Source organism: Marmota flaviventris, chromosome 6, assembly GCF_047511675.1.
Source record: "Marmota flaviventris isolate mMarFla1 chromosome 6, mMarFla1.hap1, whole genome shotgun sequence".
In the NCBI taxonomy this organism is placed as follows: Eukaryota; Metazoa; Chordata; class Mammalia; order Rodentia; family Sciuridae; genus Marmota; species Marmota flaviventris.
In genome coordinates, this window is record NC_092503.1 from 8,564,508 (window position 1) to 8,587,859 (window position 23,352).

General features: G+C 47.5%; 1 protein-coding gene across 7 annotated transcripts in view; it reads right to left on the reverse strand.

The window, feature by feature from the left end:
* Sytl3 (synaptotagmin like 3) overlaps nucleotides 1–23,352 on the reverse strand; it is a 67,807-nt gene that overhangs the window by 7,088 nt on the left and 37,367 nt on the right. For 3 of the 7 annotated variants that reach the window (XM_027939524.2, XM_027939526.2, XM_027939527.2), the window contains 7 exons: nucleotides 17,441–17,492; nucleotides 16,384–16,468; nucleotides 14,919–14,997; nucleotides 11,442–11,566; nucleotides 7,305–7,439; nucleotides 5,009–5,187; nucleotides 1,292–1,394 (listed from right to left, as the gene is read on the reverse strand). In XM_027939524.2, coding sequence (XP_027795325.1) covers nucleotides 1,292–1,394; nucleotides 5,009–5,187; nucleotides 7,305–7,439; nucleotides 11,442–11,566; nucleotides 14,919–14,997; nucleotides 16,384–16,468; nucleotides 17,441–17,492 — 758 coding nt within the window. The remainder of the gene's footprint in view (nucleotides 1–1,291; nucleotides 1,395–5,008; nucleotides 5,188–7,304; nucleotides 7,440–11,441; nucleotides 11,567–14,918; nucleotides 14,998–16,383; nucleotides 16,469–17,440; nucleotides 17,493–23,352) is intronic. The other 4 variants (XM_027939531.2, XM_027939528.2, XM_027939530.2 and 1 more) reach the window with 4 other exon arrangements.

A 23,352-nucleotide genomic window follows, 5' to 3' on the forward strand; every position in this document is an offset into this window, starting at 1 on the left:
TTTAAATGATTTGAGATTCTGTGTATAATTTAAATAAGGTAGGAAAAACTGTTTAAATTGACCTGTGTAATTAAATATTTATCTAAAACAGTCCCCATTTCATAAACCACTTCTAGCACAAAACACCTTATTAAACTTATGATGAGACGTTTTAGATATCAACTTAAATGTGTGAGACAGCACAGAGTTTCCCAAATTCTCCAGCAGGCATGGGACTCCAGGGTGGTCTGCAGCCCAGGCCTGGCCAGGGGTGGGGAGTAGAGCTTAGTAGAAGAGAGGCATTGCAGGTCCCACCCACAGCTGCTGAGTCAGACTCTGCAACTTTAAAATAACACCTCTGGGGGATTCCTAAGCCCAGGAATACCTTCCATGCTGGTTTCAAGCTAAGCTTTCAAGTACTCCCAAAGTCTCAGGTCCCCCTTGGTAATGAGGGTTCTAATGCCTACATCAGTGTAGATATAAAGCACTTGACCACAGCAGGGGGCCCAGCAAACAATGACGATTATTATTTAATGAACTTGTCGCTCTGTGCCATCCACCCAGATGGCCCCTGGCTCACAGTTCACAGATGCCTCTGCTTGCCAAGGAAGCAAACAAAACCCTCTCCTTTTGCCAGTGTGAGACGGCAGGACTTCTGGTTTGCCCAGTCCTGGCTGCGGTGTCCCCCAGGTCTAGACTACCCTTCTGGCTGGGGCTCCCACAGTTGGCTGTCTGCCTGTGCTGGGCCTCCACTCTGCCTCTTCACCCCAAATCAGAGAATGAGGTCTCAGCTCTGTCCTAAGAAATCATATTTCTTAGCATCAAAGAAAGTGAGAACCCAAACAATTTCTTTATAATTGTTTTCATAAAATAAGAAGAAAACAGGCGTTTTGGATATTACAATAAAGAGCACTTCATCAAAGGTAGTGACTTAGTCATTTGATTTTCAGGGCCCCCTGCTTGAAAATGCCTGATAATCATAAAAATTCGACAAGACAAACCAATTTCTAAGCCACTCTGTGCCCAGACATGGCCTGAGACATACAGGCAGTCAGATTCTTTCTCCCCATTTTCTTAGAAATCATTAATCAAAGCCCTTCTCTAGTCTGGCCGACTCTGCACTTCTCCGGTTCAAAGGCTGAAATCTATTTTCACCCAACCTGCCACTGATTGACAGAAATGTATAGGTGTCTGCACTTGTGTTTAACTGATTTGAGGGTTTAAAGTGCCACCTGTTGGACTCTGACCCGTGATGTGAGCCCAGCCCAGGACGGGGAAGACACAGAGCATGAATGTACTCATCCACAAGTACCTTCAGGGTCTCCTGAAAGGTCGGGTCCAGTGTGTTCTTTTGGACTGCAGTCTTGCGTTTTCCCTGAGACGATCGGTCAGGCAGCAGGTAGGTCTTTATATACCTAGTGGCCAAATGCAGAAAGACAAACTGAGGCTCTGAGGGCGGGTGGGCTTCAGAGGAGCAGAGTGCACATATGAACCTTTTCTTTACCCTGTTTCTGACTAGTTTTTGAGCTGATAGAAAGGACTCAGGGACCAGGACTGACATGAACAATGTTAGTGCTGAGTGTACAGCTGCTGATTCACAAGGTCATGGCAAGGGGCTGGAGCTCCCGCTGCATTGCTCATCCCCTGCTCCTGGAACCTACAGCCCCCTCCTTCTCCTCGTCACCTGCCATTTGATGAGGACCATGAAATGGGATTCTCCAATCTGCCTGGATGTCCAGGCCACACACCAGCTTCCCCTGTCTACACCTCCACCTGCATTTCCTCCAAACAGCAGAAGTGGAAATGGAAAGTTCCTGACTCCGGGGTCCTCAAAGGCTGCACTTCTTCTGACTGCTGAGGCAGTTTTGAACTTTTATATCCACAGGATTGTGTACAGACATTCTTTTACAACTTGTTTTTCCTCTCCATATGTTTGAGATTTGCCTATATTGCTATGTGTAGCTGCAGCTCATTCATTTACATTCCTACACATTGTCCCATTGTATGAATATGACACAAATCATTTATCCTTGTGAGGAACCTTTGTCTTATGCCTTAGTGTTTGCTTTATAAACAATTCTGCTATGACCATTCCACCATGCATGTGTGAGCGCTTCTCTAGGCACAAAACTAGAAGCGACAGGGCAATGTGTTTCCCTCCACACCCACACCAGTGCTCAGGGTGGAACCCAGGGCCTTGGGCATGCTGGGGAAGTACTCTACCACTGAGCTACACCCCCACCAGTATGTGCATTTTTAATTTCAGCAAATTATGCCAAATTACTAATTCAATTTCTTTAAAACATTTAGGACTATTTAAGCTTTCTATTTCATCTTGTGTCAAGCTTAGAAAATTTGTGGTTTTTAAGAAATGTGTCCATTTCATCTCAGTTATTAAATGGTGTTTTTGTTTGTTTGCTTGTTTTGTTTTTGTTTTTGTTTTTTTGGTGCCCAGGATTAAACCCAGGGGCGCTCAACCACTGATCCACATCCCCAGCCCTATTTCATATTTTATTTAGAGACAGGGTCTCAATGAGTTGCTTAGTGCCTCACCAAGGGTGAGGCTGGCTTTGAACTTGCCATCCTCCCATCTCAGCCTCCCATGCCTCTGTGATTACAGGTGTGCGCCACAGCACCCAGCTTCAGTTGTTAAGTTTTACATAATATCCTCTTCTTATTCATTAATGGATAAGCTTTGCCACAGTGTCTCTTTTCTTTGGCATTTGTATATTCTCTTTTTTTAAATCTTGATAAAATTTACCTCAGTGTTTACCAATTTTTCTAATTTTTTTCGAAGAACTGACATTTGGGTTCATTATTTTTTCTCTATTGTTTTCTATTTCATTGATTATTGATCTTATCTTTACTATTTCCATCCTTCAGAATAAATTAATTTTTTTCTAGTGTTTTAAGTTGAAGGTTTAAATGATTCATTTTTAATCTTTCTTTTTAAATAGAAACTCTACTTCAACTGCATTCTTCAAATTTTAAAATGTAAAAGTCAGGGGACATTTTGGAACATTCTTGGGTGTATGGTATAAGTAGAAGAATATCACAAGTTATAGACCAGAAGTATAAGTAAGATGGTTATGGAGAACCTTAAGTGCTATAGAAATTTGTACTTTTTTTTTTCTGACACTGAAGAAACATTGAAGGTATAAGTACTAATGTGAAAAACAGTTCTGTAGAAAAATGTATTCACAACCTCAGGTAACATGGAATTCTACATACAGACAGATACACATACACCAAAAAAAGATTTTGAGTGTGTGTGTTTATATGCATGTATGTATTATGTATGTGCTGCGGATAGACCCCAGGGCTTTGTGCATACTAAACATATACTCTACCAATGAGCTGCACACCAGACATCCCAAAGCAGAGATTTTAGAGAAAAAGATACACGAATTAATATTATCAAAATTTCTACCAAGAAAAATCATCACAAATAGGCTGGGGTTGTGGCTCGGTGGTAATGTGCTTACCTGGCACATGTGAGGCACTGGGTTCGATCCTCAGCACCACATAAAAATAAATAAAAATAAAACAAAGATATTGTGTCCATCTACAACTAAGAAAAAATTTTTAAAAAAAGAAAAATCATCACAAAGAGATTAGAAAATAAAGAATAGCTGAGATAACATGTATCAAATAAGGCTGGCTGTGGCAAAGCAAACCTACAATCCCAGCTATTGGGGAGACTGAGGCAGGAGGATCACAAGTTTGAGAACAGCCTCAGCAACTTAGCAAGACCCTGCCTCAAGATAAAAAATAAAATGGGCTAGGCATGTATTTCAACATCACTGGGCTCAATCCCCAGTACCAAAACAAAAACAGACAAAAAAGTAACATACATATAACCAATGAAAAGCTTTTAAAACCTATTCAAAATAGGTTCTTGAAAATATTTTCCTTCTGAGTATGGTGGCACATGTCTATAATCCCAGCTATTTGGTAGGCAGAAGCAGGAGGATCACACATAAAAAGGTCTGGGGATGTAGCTGAGTGGTAGCATCTGAAGTGAACTTTGCATGTGGGATACCCAGGTTCAATCCCCAGCACCACACACACACACACACACACACATACACACTCTTATAATTTTCTTATAAATAAATAAGAAAATGACAAACTAATAGAAAAATGGGCCAAAGGTATGAACAGAATGTTCCCAGAAGGAGAAATCTAAGAGGTTAATGTGGGTGTGTATGAAGCTGCTCGTCTTTATTAGGTAATCAGGGATACACACATTTAAATAACGGTGATACAACATTTCTTATCTATTAGTTGGGGAAAATTAATCTGTTAATGAATTGCAATTCATTTTGTTTTTCCTACACGGAAAGGCAAACTTTCCAACACCATTTGTTGATGTCCACCTTTCCTTCCTGATTTGTAATAGTCCCTTGCAATAGACTGAATGTTTATGTGCTCCTAAAATTTATATTGAAACTTAACCCCCAATGTGATGGCAGTGGAGATGGAGCCTGGGGGAGGGGACCGGGGGAGGGAGCCCTGGTGAGGGGATGGACTAGTGCCCTCTTTTTATAAAAGAGTCCTCAGAGGGCTGTCTCACCCCTTCTTCTGTGATGACATGGATGCAGAAGCTGATGGCCACCTATGAACCAGGAAGCCCACCCTCACCAGACACCAAATCCATCAGCACCGCAGACTCCTCACCATCCAGAATGGGGAGAAATGAAGTTCTGCTGTTCAGAGGCCGTCCTGTCTGCAGCCTTCTTTAACAACAGCTAGAGAAGTCTAAGAACCCCTTGATCATAAAGTTCCCACATATTCAAAGGTGGACGGCTAGACTTCTGATTCTGCTCTATTGAGCCATCTATTTTTGCCTCCATAACTTAGTTTGAATTACTACAGCTTTATGAAAATTCTTGAAGTAAGTAGTTTCTATTTTTGTTCTTTTTTATAATCATCTTTGTTATTTTGGGATTTTCACTTTTCCATATAAATTTTAGAATCAGGACATCTATCATCTTATGTTAAAACTTAAAAAAAAAAAAAAACTCACGGGTTACACTTTTTCTTCTTTTCTTCTCCATAAGCAAGGTTCTTACAGGTTTTGATGCATATTTCTAAAGAATGGGTTTTGAAGCAATAACGAATGGCAAATTCTATTTCTCCAGTGACATTAGCATTGTCAAAATTACCCATCTCTGTGCAAGTGCTGTTAATGCTAATTAAACTTCCCTGAAATAAAAAATGACAGAGGTAATAAATTACTTCACAGTTAAAAGTTTTTTTGGCAGTCCTGATTTCAAGGTATCAAATCAATCTCAATTCATACAGAGCATGTATCCTGACTCATATTAAGTTACCTTGTACCAGTTTGTACTTTGCCAAAATAAGAAGCCACCTGTTCGATCCCGAGGAGATGGGGAATCCTCAGAAGGCCCTCTCCTTCCAGATATGGTCTTTGCCTAGCAATAAAGGTTACACAATCCCACTCTTTAACACAAGTCACTTAGGACAAGATGGACTATATCTGTGCAGTTCTGCCAAGACGAGGTCCTGCCTTCAAGGTAGCCACGTATAAAGAACGCGGCCCAGCGTGGGCAGGGCCTGAGACTGGGAGTCCGACAGACCTGATTCAGATGCTGGCTCTGCTACTCATTAGCAGTGTCCAAGTCTAACTAGGAAAGAGACTGGTGTCTTAGGGTTTTGGTGAGGACTGACAGGAATGAGGTACAGGAAGTGTGCAGACAGAGGAAATGATAAATTGTTTTAATGTTAATGGGCACCTAAAATTAAAAAAGAAACACTGTCATCATAAATTAGGGGGTTCTAAGCTTACATGGTGGCTATAAGTAGCAGAGGAAGCCTGTGCCTAAAGGATAAAACAAATCACCTTTCAATAATTAGATTTGCTTAGACAACTGCCACCATTTGCATGAAACTGATCTCAGTGCTGTCTTTGTAGGAGTAGAGAAGAAGTGTGATTTCTGCTGGCAGTGGGTTCACTGATTATTCATATTAAAAAACAGCTACAATCTCTACCATTTACAAAAGAATTAACAAGCTGGAGCACAGACCTAAACATAAAAGCTCAACTTTTTTTAAAAAATATATTTTTTAAAATATATTTTTAGTTGTTGATGGACACTACATCTTTATTTAATTTATTTATTTTTATGTGGTGCTGAGGATCATACCCAGGGCTTCACACATGCAAGGCGAGCCCTCTACCACTGAGCCACAACCCCAGCCCCCTAAAAGCTCAACTTTTATTAAGTTCCTAGTTGAAAGCAGGAGACCATCTTGTTGGCTTGTAGAAAGACAAGACACAGAAGGGACTACACTAGAACAATTTGATAAATTAGACTTTGTTGAACTTAAAACCTTTTCCTTGGGCTGGGATTGTGGCTCAGCGGTAAAGCGTTTGCCTAGCACATACGGGACCTGGGTTTGATCCTCAGCACCACATAAAAATAAAGGCATTGTGTTGTGTCCATCTACACCTAAAAAAAAAATTAAAAATAAAAAAAAAGATTTCAACCTGTCTTAAAAAAAACAAAAACAAAAACAAACAAACAAACAACCCTTTTCCTTGAAAGAAACACTCATTTTATTCAATACTCTTTGAATGAAAATTTTCATGATAAGATGTAAAAAAGGGAAACCATCCTCAAAACGTAGCAAGGCTCAATATGACCTCCAGGCTCTTCTGTGCTCCAAGTCACCTCGCCCCTGCCCTTGTCCACCAGTCCAGTTTGATGTTTTTTATTCTATTGGTTCTGGTTTTGGTGCTAAGCACATACTGACGTCAGGAGGAAGAGATAAGGCTGGGAAGATAGGGAGACGGGCCCCTGGTCACTTCCTGGGCAGCAGAGCACAATCAGCACCTGCAGATATTTGCTAAGAAACTTACAAAAAAGGCTGTTCTTAAATCAGGGCCTACGTGACTAGGGTCCATGCCACTCCAAAGAAGGAAAAATGCCTGATTGATGTTTCGATTGGACTAAAAGCTGAATGAATACCTAATGGACACTGAATGCCTTCCCCAGGATTGGGCAGGAAGCTAGCTGACTTAACCCTACAGATCTATATAAATGCCTAGACAATAGCCACTCTTCGGCATCCTTCTCTTGGGACCCCTCTCTTTTTGGGAACTCTGCTTTCTTTCTATTACTCTAATAAATCCTGTTACTTTGCTCAAACCCTTGTATCCATGGATCTTATTCTTCAAATTCGTGAAACAACTTGACCCCACCCTCAGTGCTACACTACCATTCAGCTATATCCCCAGCCCCCGAGTGGTGTCCTAGTGACCACGCACTCTGTGTTAAGAGTGTTGGGACCAGACTCACGTGTCTCAAGCCTCCCAAGAACAAAGGGCTGGGGGAGGGGCCCAGTGGGAGAGCATCTTGCTTCAAACCAAGGCTGGCAGAGCGTCTGGGATCCTCTTGAGGAAGAGGCTTCGAAATATCTGGTGTGCTGACCTTCTGGAGAAGGAAATTCAAAATTAATACGATGGCCCACATGCCCATTTGAATCTATTCAAATACAGAGACTTCAGCAAGCACAGCCCACACCTATCACTTGGTGGGAGTCATATAAACTTGGAGTGACTGAGTAAGGGAGACACTTGTGTTTGGATAAATGTATCCCACCCCCAACCCCGCAGGGCCTGAGGAAGACATTGTCAAGCTCTGGGATAGTCATGAACATGGATGGGTGAGCTGCTTATGAATTAGTAAAAGTCTTAAAAGAAGTGTACGCTTTGGCCTTCATAATGATCCTGGCATTTAATCACATGAAATATAGCATTCAGTCTGATACACAGTAAAATTTAAATGCTCATAAAAAGAGAAAAATCAAGCCAGGCATGGTGATACTTGGCTTTAATCCCAGCTATTCATGAGGCTGAGGCAGGAGAATAGCAAGTTCAAGAGCAGGCTGGGAAACTTAGTGGGACCTTGTCTCAGAAGTAAAAAGGGCCAGGGATATAGTTCAGTAATAAAGTATTTATCCAGCACATGCAAGGCCCTGGGGCCAATCCTAGTACACACACACACAAAAAAAAAAAAAAGTGGGAGAGATCAAAATATACCTCTAAATTTTATAAAGATACTTTTTTAATTGTTAACACTGTTTACAGCTGAGCTTCCCAACACGATAGCCATTGGCCACATAGGACAACTTGAATTTAAATTCAAGTTAATTAAATTAATAAGCTCAGCTGCTCATTTGCACTGGACACATTTCAAGTGCTCAGACACCACGTGTGACAGTGGCTACAATATTGGACAGTTCACACTGTCAGGTAAAGAACATTCCACTGCTGCAGGAAGTCCTGTCAGACATCACCAGCAGAGTAATACACATAATATGTAAATTAGAAAAATTGCTTCCAGACCAACAGTCCAAAGTTTCTGAATTGAGGCTTCCGTCTTGGTGCTAGGTCGGAAGGAGAATTCGAATACCAGCTGCACCAGAGTCCTAAATGTCATGAATGAAATGCTAAGTGAGAACACCAGAGAACTAACAGGAGAATGGATCGTCTCCAAATCACTGTCTGTGCTCTTCATCTCCACAACACCAACTCAAGACCAAGAGACAGTCACACAACACTCCACTGAATCCACGGCTCTAAACCCTGGGGTTGGAAGAGGATCCAAAGCTGGCATCAGGTCTCACCCACTGCAGGGAAGATAGAGCCACCAGCCACTTGGTGGCAAAGAGGTGAGGGGAGTTTACTGGGTGTGGGGCATCTGGGTGACCTTCAGTGGTAGACCTGAGTGGGGTGCTGACAGGTGGCTGGGGAAGACCAAAAGCTAAGGCAATTGGGGCGCAATTCCTAGACTACAGAGACTCCAGGGCCAGGCCGACCAGACCCAGGGACCATGAGCACACAGGGATGTGAGCTTGTCCAGGGGGCTCCAAAGGGTGGGCAGAGAAGGCCACCAAAAGCCCCGTTTCCAAGAGTCCTGGAAGATGGGCAACTGCCACCAGTGGTCAGGTGAACCAAGTCCCTCAGAGGCAGCCAACTTGGCAGAACTAAAAGTCCTAAAAACTAGCTGTCAAAGGTACCTATGTGTTGATATGGAAAGAACGAGTTAGACTCTTCCTTAAAAGCAAATGACAAACATGGACCTGGGATGGGTGCCCTTTCTGTTAAATGGAGTCTGTGGAGTGCAGAGGCATTTTATTTTATAAGGCAGAGAGGATTGGGATGTGTGTGGGTGGTGAGAGGCCCATAGGGGCTCTGGAGGGAAGAGACCCCACCCAGGCTCAGGAACAGGGGAAAAGGCAGCCAGTAGCCAGACAAGTGCCCAGGGAAAGAGGCTCTCTCCTGCTTCCACTTCCAAGGGCCTGGAGCCCTGGAGGGTTCATGACATGTGCTAGGACAGACTTCATAGAAATGATAGGTGAGTGTCTGAGAAGAGACGGTGGAGAACTCCCTCCTGGCCCCTCCCAACCTGTGGGACACAGCAAGAGGGCTGGAACCTTCCCGTATCTTGGTCCCAGACTTTGAGCTCCCAGAATTGAGAGAAAATAAATGTCAGTTGTTTAAACCACCTGATCTCTGGTAATTATGTTTTGGAAGCTTGGCTGACTCATAGAGTGTTCAACATACATTTTAAAAATCATGTTTTTTGAATCATAAAAAATTAATGGCAGAAAGTTTTAGAAAGGAACAAAGAGAACTATCTTTACAATAGAGGTTACATGGCACATTGGATTCATGGCCAGGGAAGACTATGTTTCCAATAGGTCAGGACACAGGAAAACCTTCAATGGAGTTAAAGCACAAATGTAAGTATTTCAAGATTATTAGGAAAGCAGATACTATTCTGAAGGTTTATTTTTAATTCACTATGGAACCCAAGATGAAGTTCTGTGTTCCGCTTTTCCCCCAGTAAATTCTGAAGGATCTGGACAAGACTGTCAGATCCAATGTCCTAAGAAAGGGCTTCAAGATCCTAGGAGTTTATCAATGGCATTGAGATGGGCATTGTCCCCCTGCCCACAACTGTGATTTTTTTTCCTTTTTTCTTTTTATTTATTTATTTCTGTGATTTTTTAATATACTTCATAATTATCTAGTTTTAGTTAGACCCAGAGAAAAATGCTGGCCCTGAATGAGGTCTAGTCTGCAAAGCGTTTGACATTCTATGGGAAAGATCAGTAAGTAGTAAGTTTCGTTCGATCAAATTATGAATCCTCTGGAAGAGTTTTGCTGTTAATAGCTAAGAACACAGAAAATAATAGAAGGAAGAGCAACTCCTGGTGCCTTGCTCCTACAGGGTGGGGAATTGAGAGTCAGTGCCCAGAGCTCAGCCTTCAAACCCAAGTGGGGTCAGTTCAAACACAGCTCTCCCTGGTTCAGCTATGTCGCTGTGGCCTGTGACGTAACCCCACCAAGGCTTCATGCTCCTAGATGTAAAGAGGGGCTGCCTGCAATACCTACCTCCTAGGGTGGGTATGTCACTAAAATGAGATGACTCAGGCAGAGCATGGCACATCATAATTAACGCCAGCAATCTGAAGAAGGTGTTTGGAGGACTTCACTGGCAAATGAGATAGTACAGCACTCAAGGGAGACCTGCGAGAACCCTGTGCTGGGGAACAACAGGTGACTTCATTTTACAGAGGGAGTCCTGGGCTCAGGTGCGAGGCAGCAGATGGAGGCAGAACCTAGCACCTTGAGAACAGGTGCTGAGGTTCTAGCAGGACAGTGGGCTAACGGGAGGACAGTATCTGGGGATGTCTCCAGGGGATCCCACGGCCACAGAGAAGGGACATGTGTCCCATGCAGCTGAGCAGAGCAGCCATAATAACGCTGCACACAACATGGCTGGCACCTGCCCAGTCAGGTCACCTCAGCTGGACTAGAACCCAGGCATTCTGATCCCAGAGCCAGCTTGCTGTCATGCCTGGTCTACCCGCTGCGGGCCAGGTAGGTGAGCAAGCCCTTGGTTCAGACACCGGGAAGGAGCCCCCTGCTTGAACATGATTATGCAGTATTTGTGTTTTCCATAGTTTCCATCAGAGACCAGGACAGATTATAACTAAAGGCTGTTAATCCTGAACATAAGTGAGGGGTTTCACAGACCCTGGGAACAACGGCAATCACAGGTCCTGCAGGTGCTGTGGCCTTGAAGCCCGTGGGCAGAAGCCTTGGGGACTCATGGCCACACTAAAGCTTGTAGCTGCTCTGAACAGTTGTGCAGGTCGAACTCCTTTTCTTTTTGAGGCTCCTGGGCTCAAGGATCCTCCTGTCTTAGCCTCCCAAGTAGCTGAGACAACAGGCACAAGTCACCACACCTGTTTTGATCTTAAATTCTGACTCTCCTTTGGCCAAATGCAGGAGCTTCCGATCACATTTTTCTGACTGTGAATTGTTTTGCTATCAAAGGAAAAATAAATCTACAGAGAAGAAGGCTGGAAAGCGCTGGAAAGAGAACACAAAGGGGGCGGTGCAGGGCGGGGGCCTCGGGTACCCTGGTGGTGACGTTGACCGCAGTGTCTGACTGGCTCCGTCTCTGCGTCTGGCCTGCACACTGCCTGGGGCTGGTGGCTAGAAGATGCTTCTCAGAAGTCATGTCATTCTGGGACTTGGAGAGCTCTAGAACACAAACACAAGGGACGGCAGCTGGGAGCGCACGGCTTTGCGGAGCCCCATGGAGCCCTCCCCTGGGATTCCTGAGACCCGCAGACCCGGGGGCCCAGGTGGGCCAGAAGGGGCTGGGGGGGACCAGGGAGGGACCAGGGAGGGGCAAGGGAGGCCTGTTCACCATGGAGCATGTGGGCACCCAGAGGAAGCCAGAAACTGTGCTGGACCCAGGGCCGGAGGAGGGCTGGGGTCCTCTAAGGGGCCTCCTGTGGTCATACTCTACACACCCGACAGGTGGAGCCTGTGAGAGTTGAAGGAACCCCCAACTTCCCCAGTATTCCCCATCACTCATATGAGTACACACTTGTCCAGACCCAAAGATGGCAGCCACCAAACAAGCTGGCTTCCTAGGGGTTCCTGACAGAGCTTCCGTGACTCAACACCGCATCTTAGGGCTCTTAGAAGGGAAGGGAAAGTAAGATTTGAGGTGTCCTTACAAGTATCTCAGTAAGAAAGCAGGCCCTGAGAAGAGGACTCAAACGTTTGTCTTTACAGCATAACACTGGTCTAAAACAAGAGTAAAAGAAGGAACCGTGCACAGAAGGGAAAGATCCGCCTCAAAGATGCTCCCTCCTCCTCAGGGGCTCCCTTTCCCAGGAGGCCTCCCTCTCTGGGCCCTGGAGCTACCTTCCTACAGCACTGCTGTCTGCTGAGAGACACAGTGCAAGTCACTTATGAGTCTAAGTTTTTGCAAGCCACATTAGGTAAAAAGAAACAGGCAATATTAATTTTAATTCTGCATTTCATTTAATGCTATGTCCAAAATGCTATTAGAACATGTAACCGATATTAAAGTTATTCAGGAAATAGTTAACTCTCTTTAACTCCAAGTCTCTGAAGTCTGGTGTGGGTCTGACTCTGGCAGCACATCCTGTGACTACATTTCAGGGCCTCGGGAGCAGCATGTGGCTTGGGCTACAGTAAGGGACAGCACAGCCTCAGGCCAGCCCTCTGTCTTCTGGTCCACCCACTGAGCCATCACTGCCTCTGCATTGGCTACCTATGAGCTGACTCCTGCCTGCATGGCCATGGGGAGCTTTAGAGGCCCCCAACCCCAGGCCACCCACCCTTGTCCACCTCGCCATGGTCCTGTCCCAAGAGCCCTGTCTCCCTGCTACCTCAGGTCTAGCACTAGCAGTGTCTGGGAAGTCTCTCAATGTCCAGCAGCTAGGAAGGACTAGCATTCTCTGGTCCTCCAGCTCAAGTCACCTCCATGAGCTCCCCGTGTGGCCAACCCCAGGCTGGCTGAGCACGTGAGAGACCCCAGTTTCCAACCCCCAGGAGATGCCGTCCCTCCTGGCTGCTCCCCCCATCATCTGCTCAGGGCTCACCCCACAGCCTGAGCCTACTTGGTCCACTGCAAGCCACAGAATGAGGAGGAATCTCCTTGAGCAGCTTGGGTTCTGACAGAAGGCCTGGTTACCCATGGGCATGGCTAGAGGACACCAAGAGCCCTGAGCAAGAAGCCATTCCTCTTTCCCTTCCAAGGCGACAATCTGCCGCCACCTCCTAGAGATGAGCTGATAACAGAAGGGCTGTTGGAGCAGTAATAGCAGCCAGAGGTCATGTGAGTCAGCCTTCCCAAGCCCCACGGCGCAAGGCCTCCTCCTCCATGCTAGGTCTTTGGTCCCTGAAGGGCCTGGGCCCTTTCCAGCCCCTCCCACGACCACTAGGTACCAGTCTGACATCCTGCCCACAAGGGGGGGTTTCCTCTGCACCCACTTTTGTAGGGAAAAGGGTTGCAGCACAGATCAAGAGGACATGTGGAGAATCACTTAAAACCTGAAAAAACATGAATCAGTGCCTACAAGATGTTGCGTGCCCTGCGGCAGACACAGGGAAAGGGGCCGGTGGAGTCATGTGCCTGTTCCTGCAGACCAAGAGGAAGCGCTCAGGAGAGTTCTCAGGTTCTTGGCCCTTCCCAGGAGCCAGGAAGCAGGGCTTGAACTACCCCTCCCTCTGGGATGAGGGCAGCAGGGACATAGGTCACAGAGCTTCAGCTGAGTCCCCTATCTCAGAGGGACACTGCTTTGCTCTCATGAATCCCCGCCCTCACCCCACCCAGGGATTAGCTCTAGTTGTCCACCCAGGTGTCTAACTGGCAAACCTCGGATGAGTGAGCAGAGGAACGTGAGACTGTGGGCTGGTCCCTCAGGAGACTGTGCACCCAGGGCCCTTTTGGAGGAAGCTTAGGGTTGGGGTCCATTCTGGGCATCGATTCCAGTAGCTGGGGAGGGAAGGATTCACACAAGCCCCGTGGATCTGGGGAGGAGCGGCACAGCTAAGATGTGGAGCAGGTCCCACTAGAACCTGCCGTGGAAGGGAGCCAGCTGGGCGAGCATGGGCAGCTCCACCGCCAGGCCGAGGGGCACAGGGGGTCTGGTGGGGTGTGTGTTCTCTAGGGAAGCCCTGCAGGGTGAGATGGGTGATTTTTAAACCCCCAGGCACTGTTGCCAACAGGCCAATGAAATTCAGTTGCTTCTCCCTTCTGAAAAAGAAGGCGACAGACCCTTGCTTGTGTAGTCACAGTTGTTCTTAACTGAAGAGCGGGGGTTGGATTTCAGTGGTCACCAGGGGACAGCTTAGACAGGGCTCATGTGGACTACAGATGACTACTTAAAATCAAGTCATCAGACGGTCTTGGAGCCTACAGGGGACAATGAGACCATCCACACGCGACCTCAGGGAAGGAGGTGATGAACCGAAGCCAGTCAGGCACGGACAAAGGGAAATGATGCCCCAGGAGCCCTGATCCCACCCTGTCTGAACCCGGGCCTGAATTTTAAGATAAGCAGGAAAAAAAAAAAAAAAACAACGGAGGGGAGAAGGCCACTGAGGGAGACAGGGTTCCAGCTGAGGTGGTCACCTGCCTTTGCAAACTACAAGGTAACTGCCAGCGGAAGACCAGACATTGATAAGGAGAAAAAGAAGAGACAAGTAATTCCACGCAAGAGACAGATCCTGGACCCCATTTCCTTGAAGGGTTCTGGTTTGGGATTCATTGGAATCCTCATGTTTTCTTTGTTGGTCTCCCGGGGTCTCCTGGGAAGCCCACACACGTCGACCTCCCTTGTCCATGGCACCGAACTAGGCAGATTCGGGCCTGGAAAGGAGGAAACTGGGCCAACAAGTGGACTGACATGGCCTCTCCTCCCGCGAGGAACCAGAGGCCTGCTCTGTGGGTGGCGAGATGAAGGGCCCAGTGCTGTGGCTTTCCCGAGGGTCCAGGGACAGTCCCATCTGAGGCGGCCTGCCTGTCTGCCTGTGTGGCGTGGGAAGGACACACCCTGAGGCATTGACTTACTTTTCACGTGGGTGGTAACAGACAGAAACAAATTCTCCACGGACTTATTAAATCCTCTAAACTGACCAAGTTCCTGTAACTAAAACAGACACAGAATGAGTTAATGCTTGATGCCCTGCTTTGCCCTGCGTCTCTAGACTGTCGGGCCCCAAAACGCTGCAGATGGGTGCGGGTGCTCATTGGGCATGCAGGTGGGGGTGGGGGTGGAGTGACCCTCCCAGGACTAGGCACCCTGCTACTCAGCGTCTCCACTCTATATTTTGATATCCTCATAAAGGAAGAAGCATTATCGACGTGTGGTTCATAAGATAACAACTACCTCTCAGACATGATGAAGGATAGTTCCTTGGCTCAAAGATTGTACCCAAGTAAATTACTGTTTGTCTAACCTCCTTTTTCTTATGGCCCCACCCTAACTCCATGCACAAAGGGTACCAACGTTGGCAAAATGCAGGTGACATGGGGGCTGAGGGTGGTAAAAGGCACAAAGTAACCAGCCTGGAGTCAAGGAGTTCCACCTCCCAAAGCAGAAGCAGGGAGAAAAATACAACACAAAGATCACTTCCTTCTCCAAATCTCATCTGTCTATCCACCCACTGTCCATCCAGCCATGCATCCACCATCCATCCGTGCATCCATCATCTGTCCATCATGCATCCAACTGGTAAATATGTGTCTAACATATAAGTGCTAGAAATGCTTTGGAGAATTTAAAATCTCCAGGGAAAGAACAGCAGGATTTTGAAGGTCACCCCAGAGTCTCAGCTTAAAATTGGAAAAGAATGAACATATTGTCTCCATTGGCAGACAAGGATGTTCTCCAACATGCACAGATATAATTGCTCCCCTTAATTTATAGGATAAAGGAGATAAACCCACATTTCCATGGCACTTTTATAGTTTGCAAGACATTTTTTCATTGATTTCTCACAATAGCCATGGGAGACCATCCAGACAGAATTATTTCCACTTCTCAGGTGTGAAACCCAGACAACTCCCTCCCCCAAGATCACAGCTAATTCCTTGGGATGGAAATGATGCTGCTCCACTTTACATTAGAACCTGCAAACACTCAAAAGCCACCTCCACAGGCCCTGCCAGCTCTCACACACTGTACGTCCATCTGTATCACCCTGGGGCTCCCCTGCGACCCTACACACAAGTCAGCTTATCCAGAACCTCACACACTCACTCAAAGGCACAGTGCATAGCTGGGGGTGAGAGCTGATCGCAAGAGCAAAAAGATGAGGGTGCAGGTACAGGCAGCGGTGTGGCGCACCGGGCAGATGGCCCATGGCCACCAACCCACGAGGGCGGGAGCACTTCCATGCCTCCACGGGGATCTTTGCCCTCTGCCTGGCTCTGGGACCCACCCAGCCAAAGCAGGACCCCTCTGCTCCCAGGCCATTGGCCCCTCTCCAGCCTCCTTGCATCCCCCCCTCCGGCTGCCCTCCAGGACACTCACAGGCACACGTACCCTGCCAGGGCTGCCGCTGCACTGGTTTTCACTGAGAGGAGGAGGAGTAGGAGGCACCACAGAAATTTTGCTGCTAAGGAAAAATACAGGAATAAGAAATGGGTCACAAACTACGTGAGCTACTCCTTTTACAAACGCACAGATGTGCCTCGATTCTATGATTCACGTTCTCAGCTTTTTAAAGTAGAAACTAAGTTTTCAAGGAGAAGACCCAGCAGCTCTGCTCAGACCTCTGTGAGGAGCACTTTCGCCTGGTACCTGGACATGGGAAGAAGGTCGTGCCCATGTGTTCTGAAACCACAGGGGCCTGGCTCACCCCCGAGGGCCCCAGGCTTCACGTGCAGGGTCTTGTTTGGACTCCCAAATTCTCTCAGTGCAAACCACACCAGCACAAGGGCCCAAATTGTTGAGAATATAAAAACAACCAGGAGAGGATCTGGAAGCACAGGCTAAAAGAAGTGAGAACAAATGGGAGAGGAAGGAAGGAAGAAGTTCTGAGACCGGAAAAATCTCTTCATGGGTCCAAAAAGCAGTGGCTGGTGAGAGCGCTCACTCACGTGTTAATAAACTCAGTCTCAGGTGTCCAGACCACCGCCAGCTTCCAGGTGCTAGGGGTAGGAACTTTGTACAAAGAAGTTAACATCTCTAGGACCATTATTCAGTGCCACCAGTTCCTTCCACCCATCTAAGATGCCAGGCACTGGGTGCCAGGTGAGAGACGTGGATGAGTAATAGCAGCAAATGCTTGGCTCAGTATGTCCTGCGATGTGCAATCAGAAATGAGAGTTTGTTTCCTCACAACATTTCAGGAGAATTTGAGAAACAAAACAGGACGTTAAATGAGAAAACACGTTGATACCAGAAGGCTTCTCATGAGAATCCGGAAGCATCTTTGAATCTTTTCCAGGTACTTTATCATTAAAAAATAAAAAAGCTACATTCCAAAGCAGTGACCTCTAAAAGTCAGGAGATCTGAAAGTTCTTTCAGGGCGTCCTCTGCCTGCCTGCCCTGAGGGCGGGACGATCTGTCCTTCACAACACTCACCTCAGCCTCTGATAAGATTGCAGGAGCTTGGTCCCAGCTGTCTCCCGTTTGCCTGGAGGAGAGATCAGCAAAGGTCATTCAGAAATGAGAATATAACTTAGGTAATACAAATACAGGAATCAATCAATTAAAATTATTTTCCTTTAACACCATTTCTTGTGCCTAATAAAAGGGGGGGGGGCGGTGATAGAAATGTTAAAAAATCAGATTGTGAGGAGGGCTGTACAGCTCTCAATTTATTGAACATCATTGGTTTGCACACTTAAAACAGGTGAATTTATGTTATAGGAATTCTCTCTTACTAAAGCTGTTGACCCAGTAAGAGGCCATAATGGCTGGGAATGACTGTTTTTATGAAAAGTTGATTTTGAATTAGATTTTCTAAATCTGGATAACTTAAAAAACAGTTCAAGCTTCCAATCTTCAATTTTTCCTTTAAAAACATGTCTTAATTGAATGGATACATTCCTTTAAATGTTCCTTGTGATGAAGATTAAATTAATCTCTTTAAAAATGTAATCTACTTATTTCTAATTATAGTGCTTAATAATTTCCTAAATTGTATTGTATCTGATATATTACCCTTTTTGTTTCAAGGAGAGAGGTTTCCATGATGTATTAAGACCCCAAAATGAAACTCTGCATGTCTATTTTTCTGTGACCACAGGTTCTTGGCCACCACACAGGAAGAGTCTGCCCAGGGTGGAAGGGCCCAAAGGCCTCCACTCTGCCCCTCATACAGCCCAACCCGCCAGGCTGCACCCTGGGAGGTCAATCCAGCTCCTACTTCATCTGTTTGGAAAGTTTTAATTCTGAAGAAACATTTAGGTATTAGTATCACTTCCAGAGGATAAACCGACAGATGTGTTTAGTAAGAAAATCAGAATGGGCAGGGGAGCCTCTGGAGGGGTGGACAACAGCTGGTGTTAAGTCCTTGAAGAAGCCCCAAACCTTAAAGCAGGAACCCGCCCCAGGTCAGTCCTTAGCTGGGCTGGCCTCAGGGAGCGGGAACCCTTGAAGCCGCATCTCATTTTTCCAGTCTACCTACCTGTATTTCCAGGGCTTCATAAAGGTGTTCACTGGATTCTAAAAGGAGTCCAAGGGCTGTCCCCACACCCCATTAGGAAACACTTCTCTCAGGCAAAAGAGCCCTGCCCCGAGACTGAGAGCTGGGTGAGTGGAACCGGCTCCCAACAGGTGAAATCCAGCATCTACAAGAGCCCCTGGAAGAAACCGTCTGGGCGAGAAGCAAAGAGCGCGCAGACTTGCACACAGCACAGGGAGCATGAAAGCAGAGAACGGAAGGGGAAGACAGCAGGAGCAAGGCTGCTCATCCTGCAGCCCTGGGGCAAACAGGTGCTGAGACCCAGGTTGATCATAGGGCATGATGCATCCGCCGTAGTGCACTTATGTTACTCCAACTAACAGACAAGAAGTGCCAAGCAGAATCCTAGCACCCGGGTGGGCTGCTCACCAGAGCCTACCCAGCACCTCGGGTCTCTTGCTGGGGTTGTTTCCCCAACATCCCCTGAGGCCCAGCCGCAAAAAACAGTCCCTGTCCACAAGCCTCAGGTTCTCTCTCTGTAACCCAAAGCCCTTCAGGGGCACTCTATTGCCTTAGCCTAAGGTTCAGGCCCCACACTGCATCCCCACCCTGCCTGGGCGCTCTCGGGCCTGAGGCCTTGCAGTTAGAAATTGCTTCTTATTGCCCCACTCACCTGGGCGTTGCCTTCCTCTGGCTCCACGATTGCTGACACCCCATCCTTCTCCTCAGGCCCCATCTCAAGCCCTCCACAAGGAAAGCCCAGCTTTGTGCCCCATTTCACATTCCTTGGGTTCTCTCCTGGAATCCCTGCAGGTGGCCTTGCCCCAGCGTGGCCAGCACATGGCCCTCTGCTGCCCCCTGCTGGCTGTAGCAGCCTGGGGAACAAACTTGCTCTTAATTCCTTTCAGTGCTAAGGACTGAATCCAGGGCCTCACGCATTCTAGACAAGCCCTCTACCACTGAGCTATACCCCCGCCCCTTTTACTTATTCATTTTTTAATGTTTCTTTTTACTTGTAGATGGACACAATACTTTTATTTATTCATTTTTATGTGGAGCTGAGGATTGAACTCTGTGCCTCACACATGCTAGGCAAGCGCTCTACCACTGAGCCATAACCCCAGCCCCAGCCCCTTTTATTTTGATACAGGGTCCCACTAAGTTGCCTAGGTTGGCCTTGAACTTGCAATCCTCCTTCCTTGGCCTCCCAAATGGCCGTGGGAATGGCCACAGCATCTCTGGTCACTGCTCCTCAACTCTGCCTGTGAAAGCAGCTATGGGCACATCTGTGTGCTGATCAAACTCTGCAGACACTGAAATTTCAATTAAACATTATTTTTATATGTCACAAATATTAGTCTTTGTTAACTATTTAAGATGTCAAAACAAATAAACAAAAATGTGCTTACCTCATGAGACATGAAAATAGGCAGGAGGACCAGCTGGTCCATAGGTTCTGGTTTGCCCAGGCCCTTGCCACCTGACACGGCATGGATCGGGGCAGCTAGGAGTCCACCCGAAGCCCCCGATCCAGCCTCTCCTGTGCAGATCCAAACCTAATTGGCATGAGAGCCCCAGTGTCTGCAGGCCCCACTGATGACAGAAATGCCCCCCAGTGGCTTTTGTCCGGCTTCCAGGTTCAGGTTATTTCCCTTGCTCTTCTTCTGTTGCCCTTTGCCATAGCTTCTAGCCAAAAGCTTCCTTCAAAAGCACCAAATCTTTTTTTGTTGCTTATTAACCTACTTTAAATTCATGCAGCCACTGTGAGGAAACTCACAGGGCAGCTCTCTGGGGAGGCAAGGTGTTGGGATCAAGGGTCCCTGCCATCCTTCCCAGCCACCTGGCTGGTCAAGTGGCCTTTGAGGGAACACAGACTTTGCCAAGGGCAGGGCCGGACCCAGGCTGCCAGGGCTGCTCAGGAATGTGCAGCTGACCTTGTGGATGCACAGCACTTGCTTACGGTGGCTACTTGGGTGGGAAGCAAAGTAAGGTGGGGAGACACGGAACTGAACACAGCTTGGATGACTGGGGCTATCTGGTTGTTCTTGGGAGTTACCACTTTACTTGGGTTCATATTTTTTCATAATAAAAAAATTAAAAGGAGAACAATCACACATAGGCCAATAACCAAGTCCCTGAGAACTGTACCACTTCCCAACTTTATCAATGCGTTCACATTTGTCATTATATCTTCCCTTGCTGGAACCTTCCGGAAGCAAGGCCCATGCTCTTGTGTTTGAGGCATCCCTCACCTTGGGCATCAGACTCCTGAGGGAGAGAGGGCAGGGTGGAAAGGGTGTACATAGGGCAGTGGCTGGGTGCAAGAGGGCCCCAAAGTAGGAGGCAGACTCCTCCCCAGCCCAGCCGTGTCCCTCCTCACCTACAGCCCCCCTTCATTTCCCACGTCCACCACACCCTCCGGGGCACACTGAGATCCTGCCCCTTCTTCACTGGCACCTGCCTCTGTGGGTCCAAAGGCAACTTCCTTGCCCAGCACAGGAGGCTGGTAGGGGCTGAACTGTCCCCTGGAAAGACAGGTTGAAGTCCTCACCCCTGCTACCTGTGAACTGGACTTTAGGTGGAGATGGAGCCTTTGCAGATGAAGTCAAGATGGGCCACTAGAGAAGGACGCCACCCATGTGGCTGAGTCTCTGTTCCCTGCCCAGAAGGACCCACTAGCGGATCCACAGACAGCACCTCGTGGAAAACCCCAAAACCTAAGAGTAAGGCTGAGTTCCTGTGTGTTCCTGGAAAGCCTAACAGAAAGGACTTCCTTGACCACATCACTCTCCCCTTCCTGAGGGGCGCACCACCCCCGGCAGGGAAGCACAGGGCCCACAGCTCCCTCCCCGGGCAAAGAGAGGCAGACACCCAGCTTCCCAGGCACTCTGAGTTAGGGACGGGGAAACTGAGCACCAGGTCTCCTGGGGCCACATAAAAACAAAGATGGGGTCATTAGAGCATGTCCTAAGTCCTAAGCTAGTATGACTATGTCCTTATCAAAAAGGGAAAGACTGGACACAGACATGGATGTGTCAGTGCACAGACGCTGTGAGGGTAGCCAAGTGACATGGGCAGCCTGGAGGACACTTCTATAAGCTACAGCAGTGCCCAGGATGGCTGGGAGCCTCCTGTGGTCAGAAGAGGCCGGAGGATGCAGGGGGCACCCACACCTCCACCTCAGGCTTCCTGTCTCCAGAACAGGGAAGACCATAAATCTCTGTTGTTTGAAGCAAGCAAAGTACCAAAGATTGTAGTTCTTTGTGACAGCAGTGCTAGGAAGCTAGTCCACAGGTCTCTGCCACTGAGTCCCTACCCTCTTCTCCAGTGTCCCACACTCAATCCTGGCCAAGCTGAGCTTCCCAGACGCCCAGGCCTACCCACGCCTGCTCTCCACCTGGGCTGTACCTCACTTATCCCTGCCCACACTCCCCCGGGGGTTTTGTTACAGAGATTTGGTGACTGTGCCCACCAGGCGGGCCTTGTGGTATCACTGTGCACACTCACACAGAAGTCTTCTGACTCCGCTGTAAATAGATGCACACATCTGTCCCCCCACCAAGACGGAAGTCTCTGCGGACATGGGTCTTGTCTTATGCAACTTGGTGTCCCCCGTACCCAGAAGAGGGCTTGCCACGTGGGAGGTGGTGGCTGTAAGAATGACATTGATAGCAACGACACTGTTCTAACAAGAAGCATAGCCTCATTTAAGTCACACGATCAGATACATATTAAAATAAGTCACGGTCCCGTTTTCCATGACTTTCCTGTCGTTTCATTCACTCACATGAACTGACTGTAATATGCGCAGGCGGCTTGCCCGCCACAAGAGGGAGGCAGACACAGTCCCCGCTCAGAGCTCAGCAGTGCTGGAGGATGGCCGGGTGAGGATTCACACAGATTCCAGAAGGAGCCAGGAGTCAACCTGTAGCTTATGGTCAGAAACTGCTCTGACCCTGCAGCTAGTGTGTCCATGACAAATCACTATGCATCTATGTGTCCATTTCTCCATCTGAATTAAGGAAGAAAGAAACTTGTTTCAGATGCTCACAGAAACTCATAGACGTGGATGCCCGCCACAGGCAGGGCTCTGCTGCGATGCTGGCCAGCCACACTGGCTCCTGACCACACCAGCACCCTGGACTGCGGCGCCTGTGAAAGATGCCAGGACCCGTCCTCCCAAGGTCTCTCTCTGAGATGACTTGGCTCACAGGGGAAGAGAGCCAGGAACGGTCTCCCTGGAATGCCCCAGTGGAACTCGATTCACCAAGTGATGGAGGGCTTTCCCATCTGAGTGCACCACCCGTGCAGCCAGCTCTCTCTCAAGATTTGCCCATTAGCCTTCCCTCTGAGGCAGCCAGACCCTGCACCAGCTACTTCAGCCTCATGTGGTCTTGCTGCAGAGCTAACAGGGCAGTCAGGTGGAAGAGCAGCCTGCCCTGTGCCCACCTCTCTGCTGGTGCCTGTGGATCAGAACAGCGGCCCTCTAGGAAACAGTACCTTGCAGTTCCCAGAGAGACCTAAAGAAAACACAGGAAAGGCTACCTGTATGGAGCTTCCATGGGAGCTGAGCAGATGTGCCCTCTCCTTGAGATCTTTAGGTCCATCCTGGGAAGCTGTTCATAATACAAGGATTTTATGAGAACAACACTTTGCTGTGTTAGGGTCTTTCCTTTACAGGGAAGAAAAGGCCCCAGAACAACAAAGCTTTAAACCACTGTCAAGGCAGAATCTCTCCCAGAACATTTCAAAATTTCTTCACAAGTACAGAATTGTGTACTCTGTCACAAGTGGTTTTCATTCTACACACACACACACACAATTAACCAGGCAGGATGATGGTGTGTGAAACGGCTTCTCCATAGCA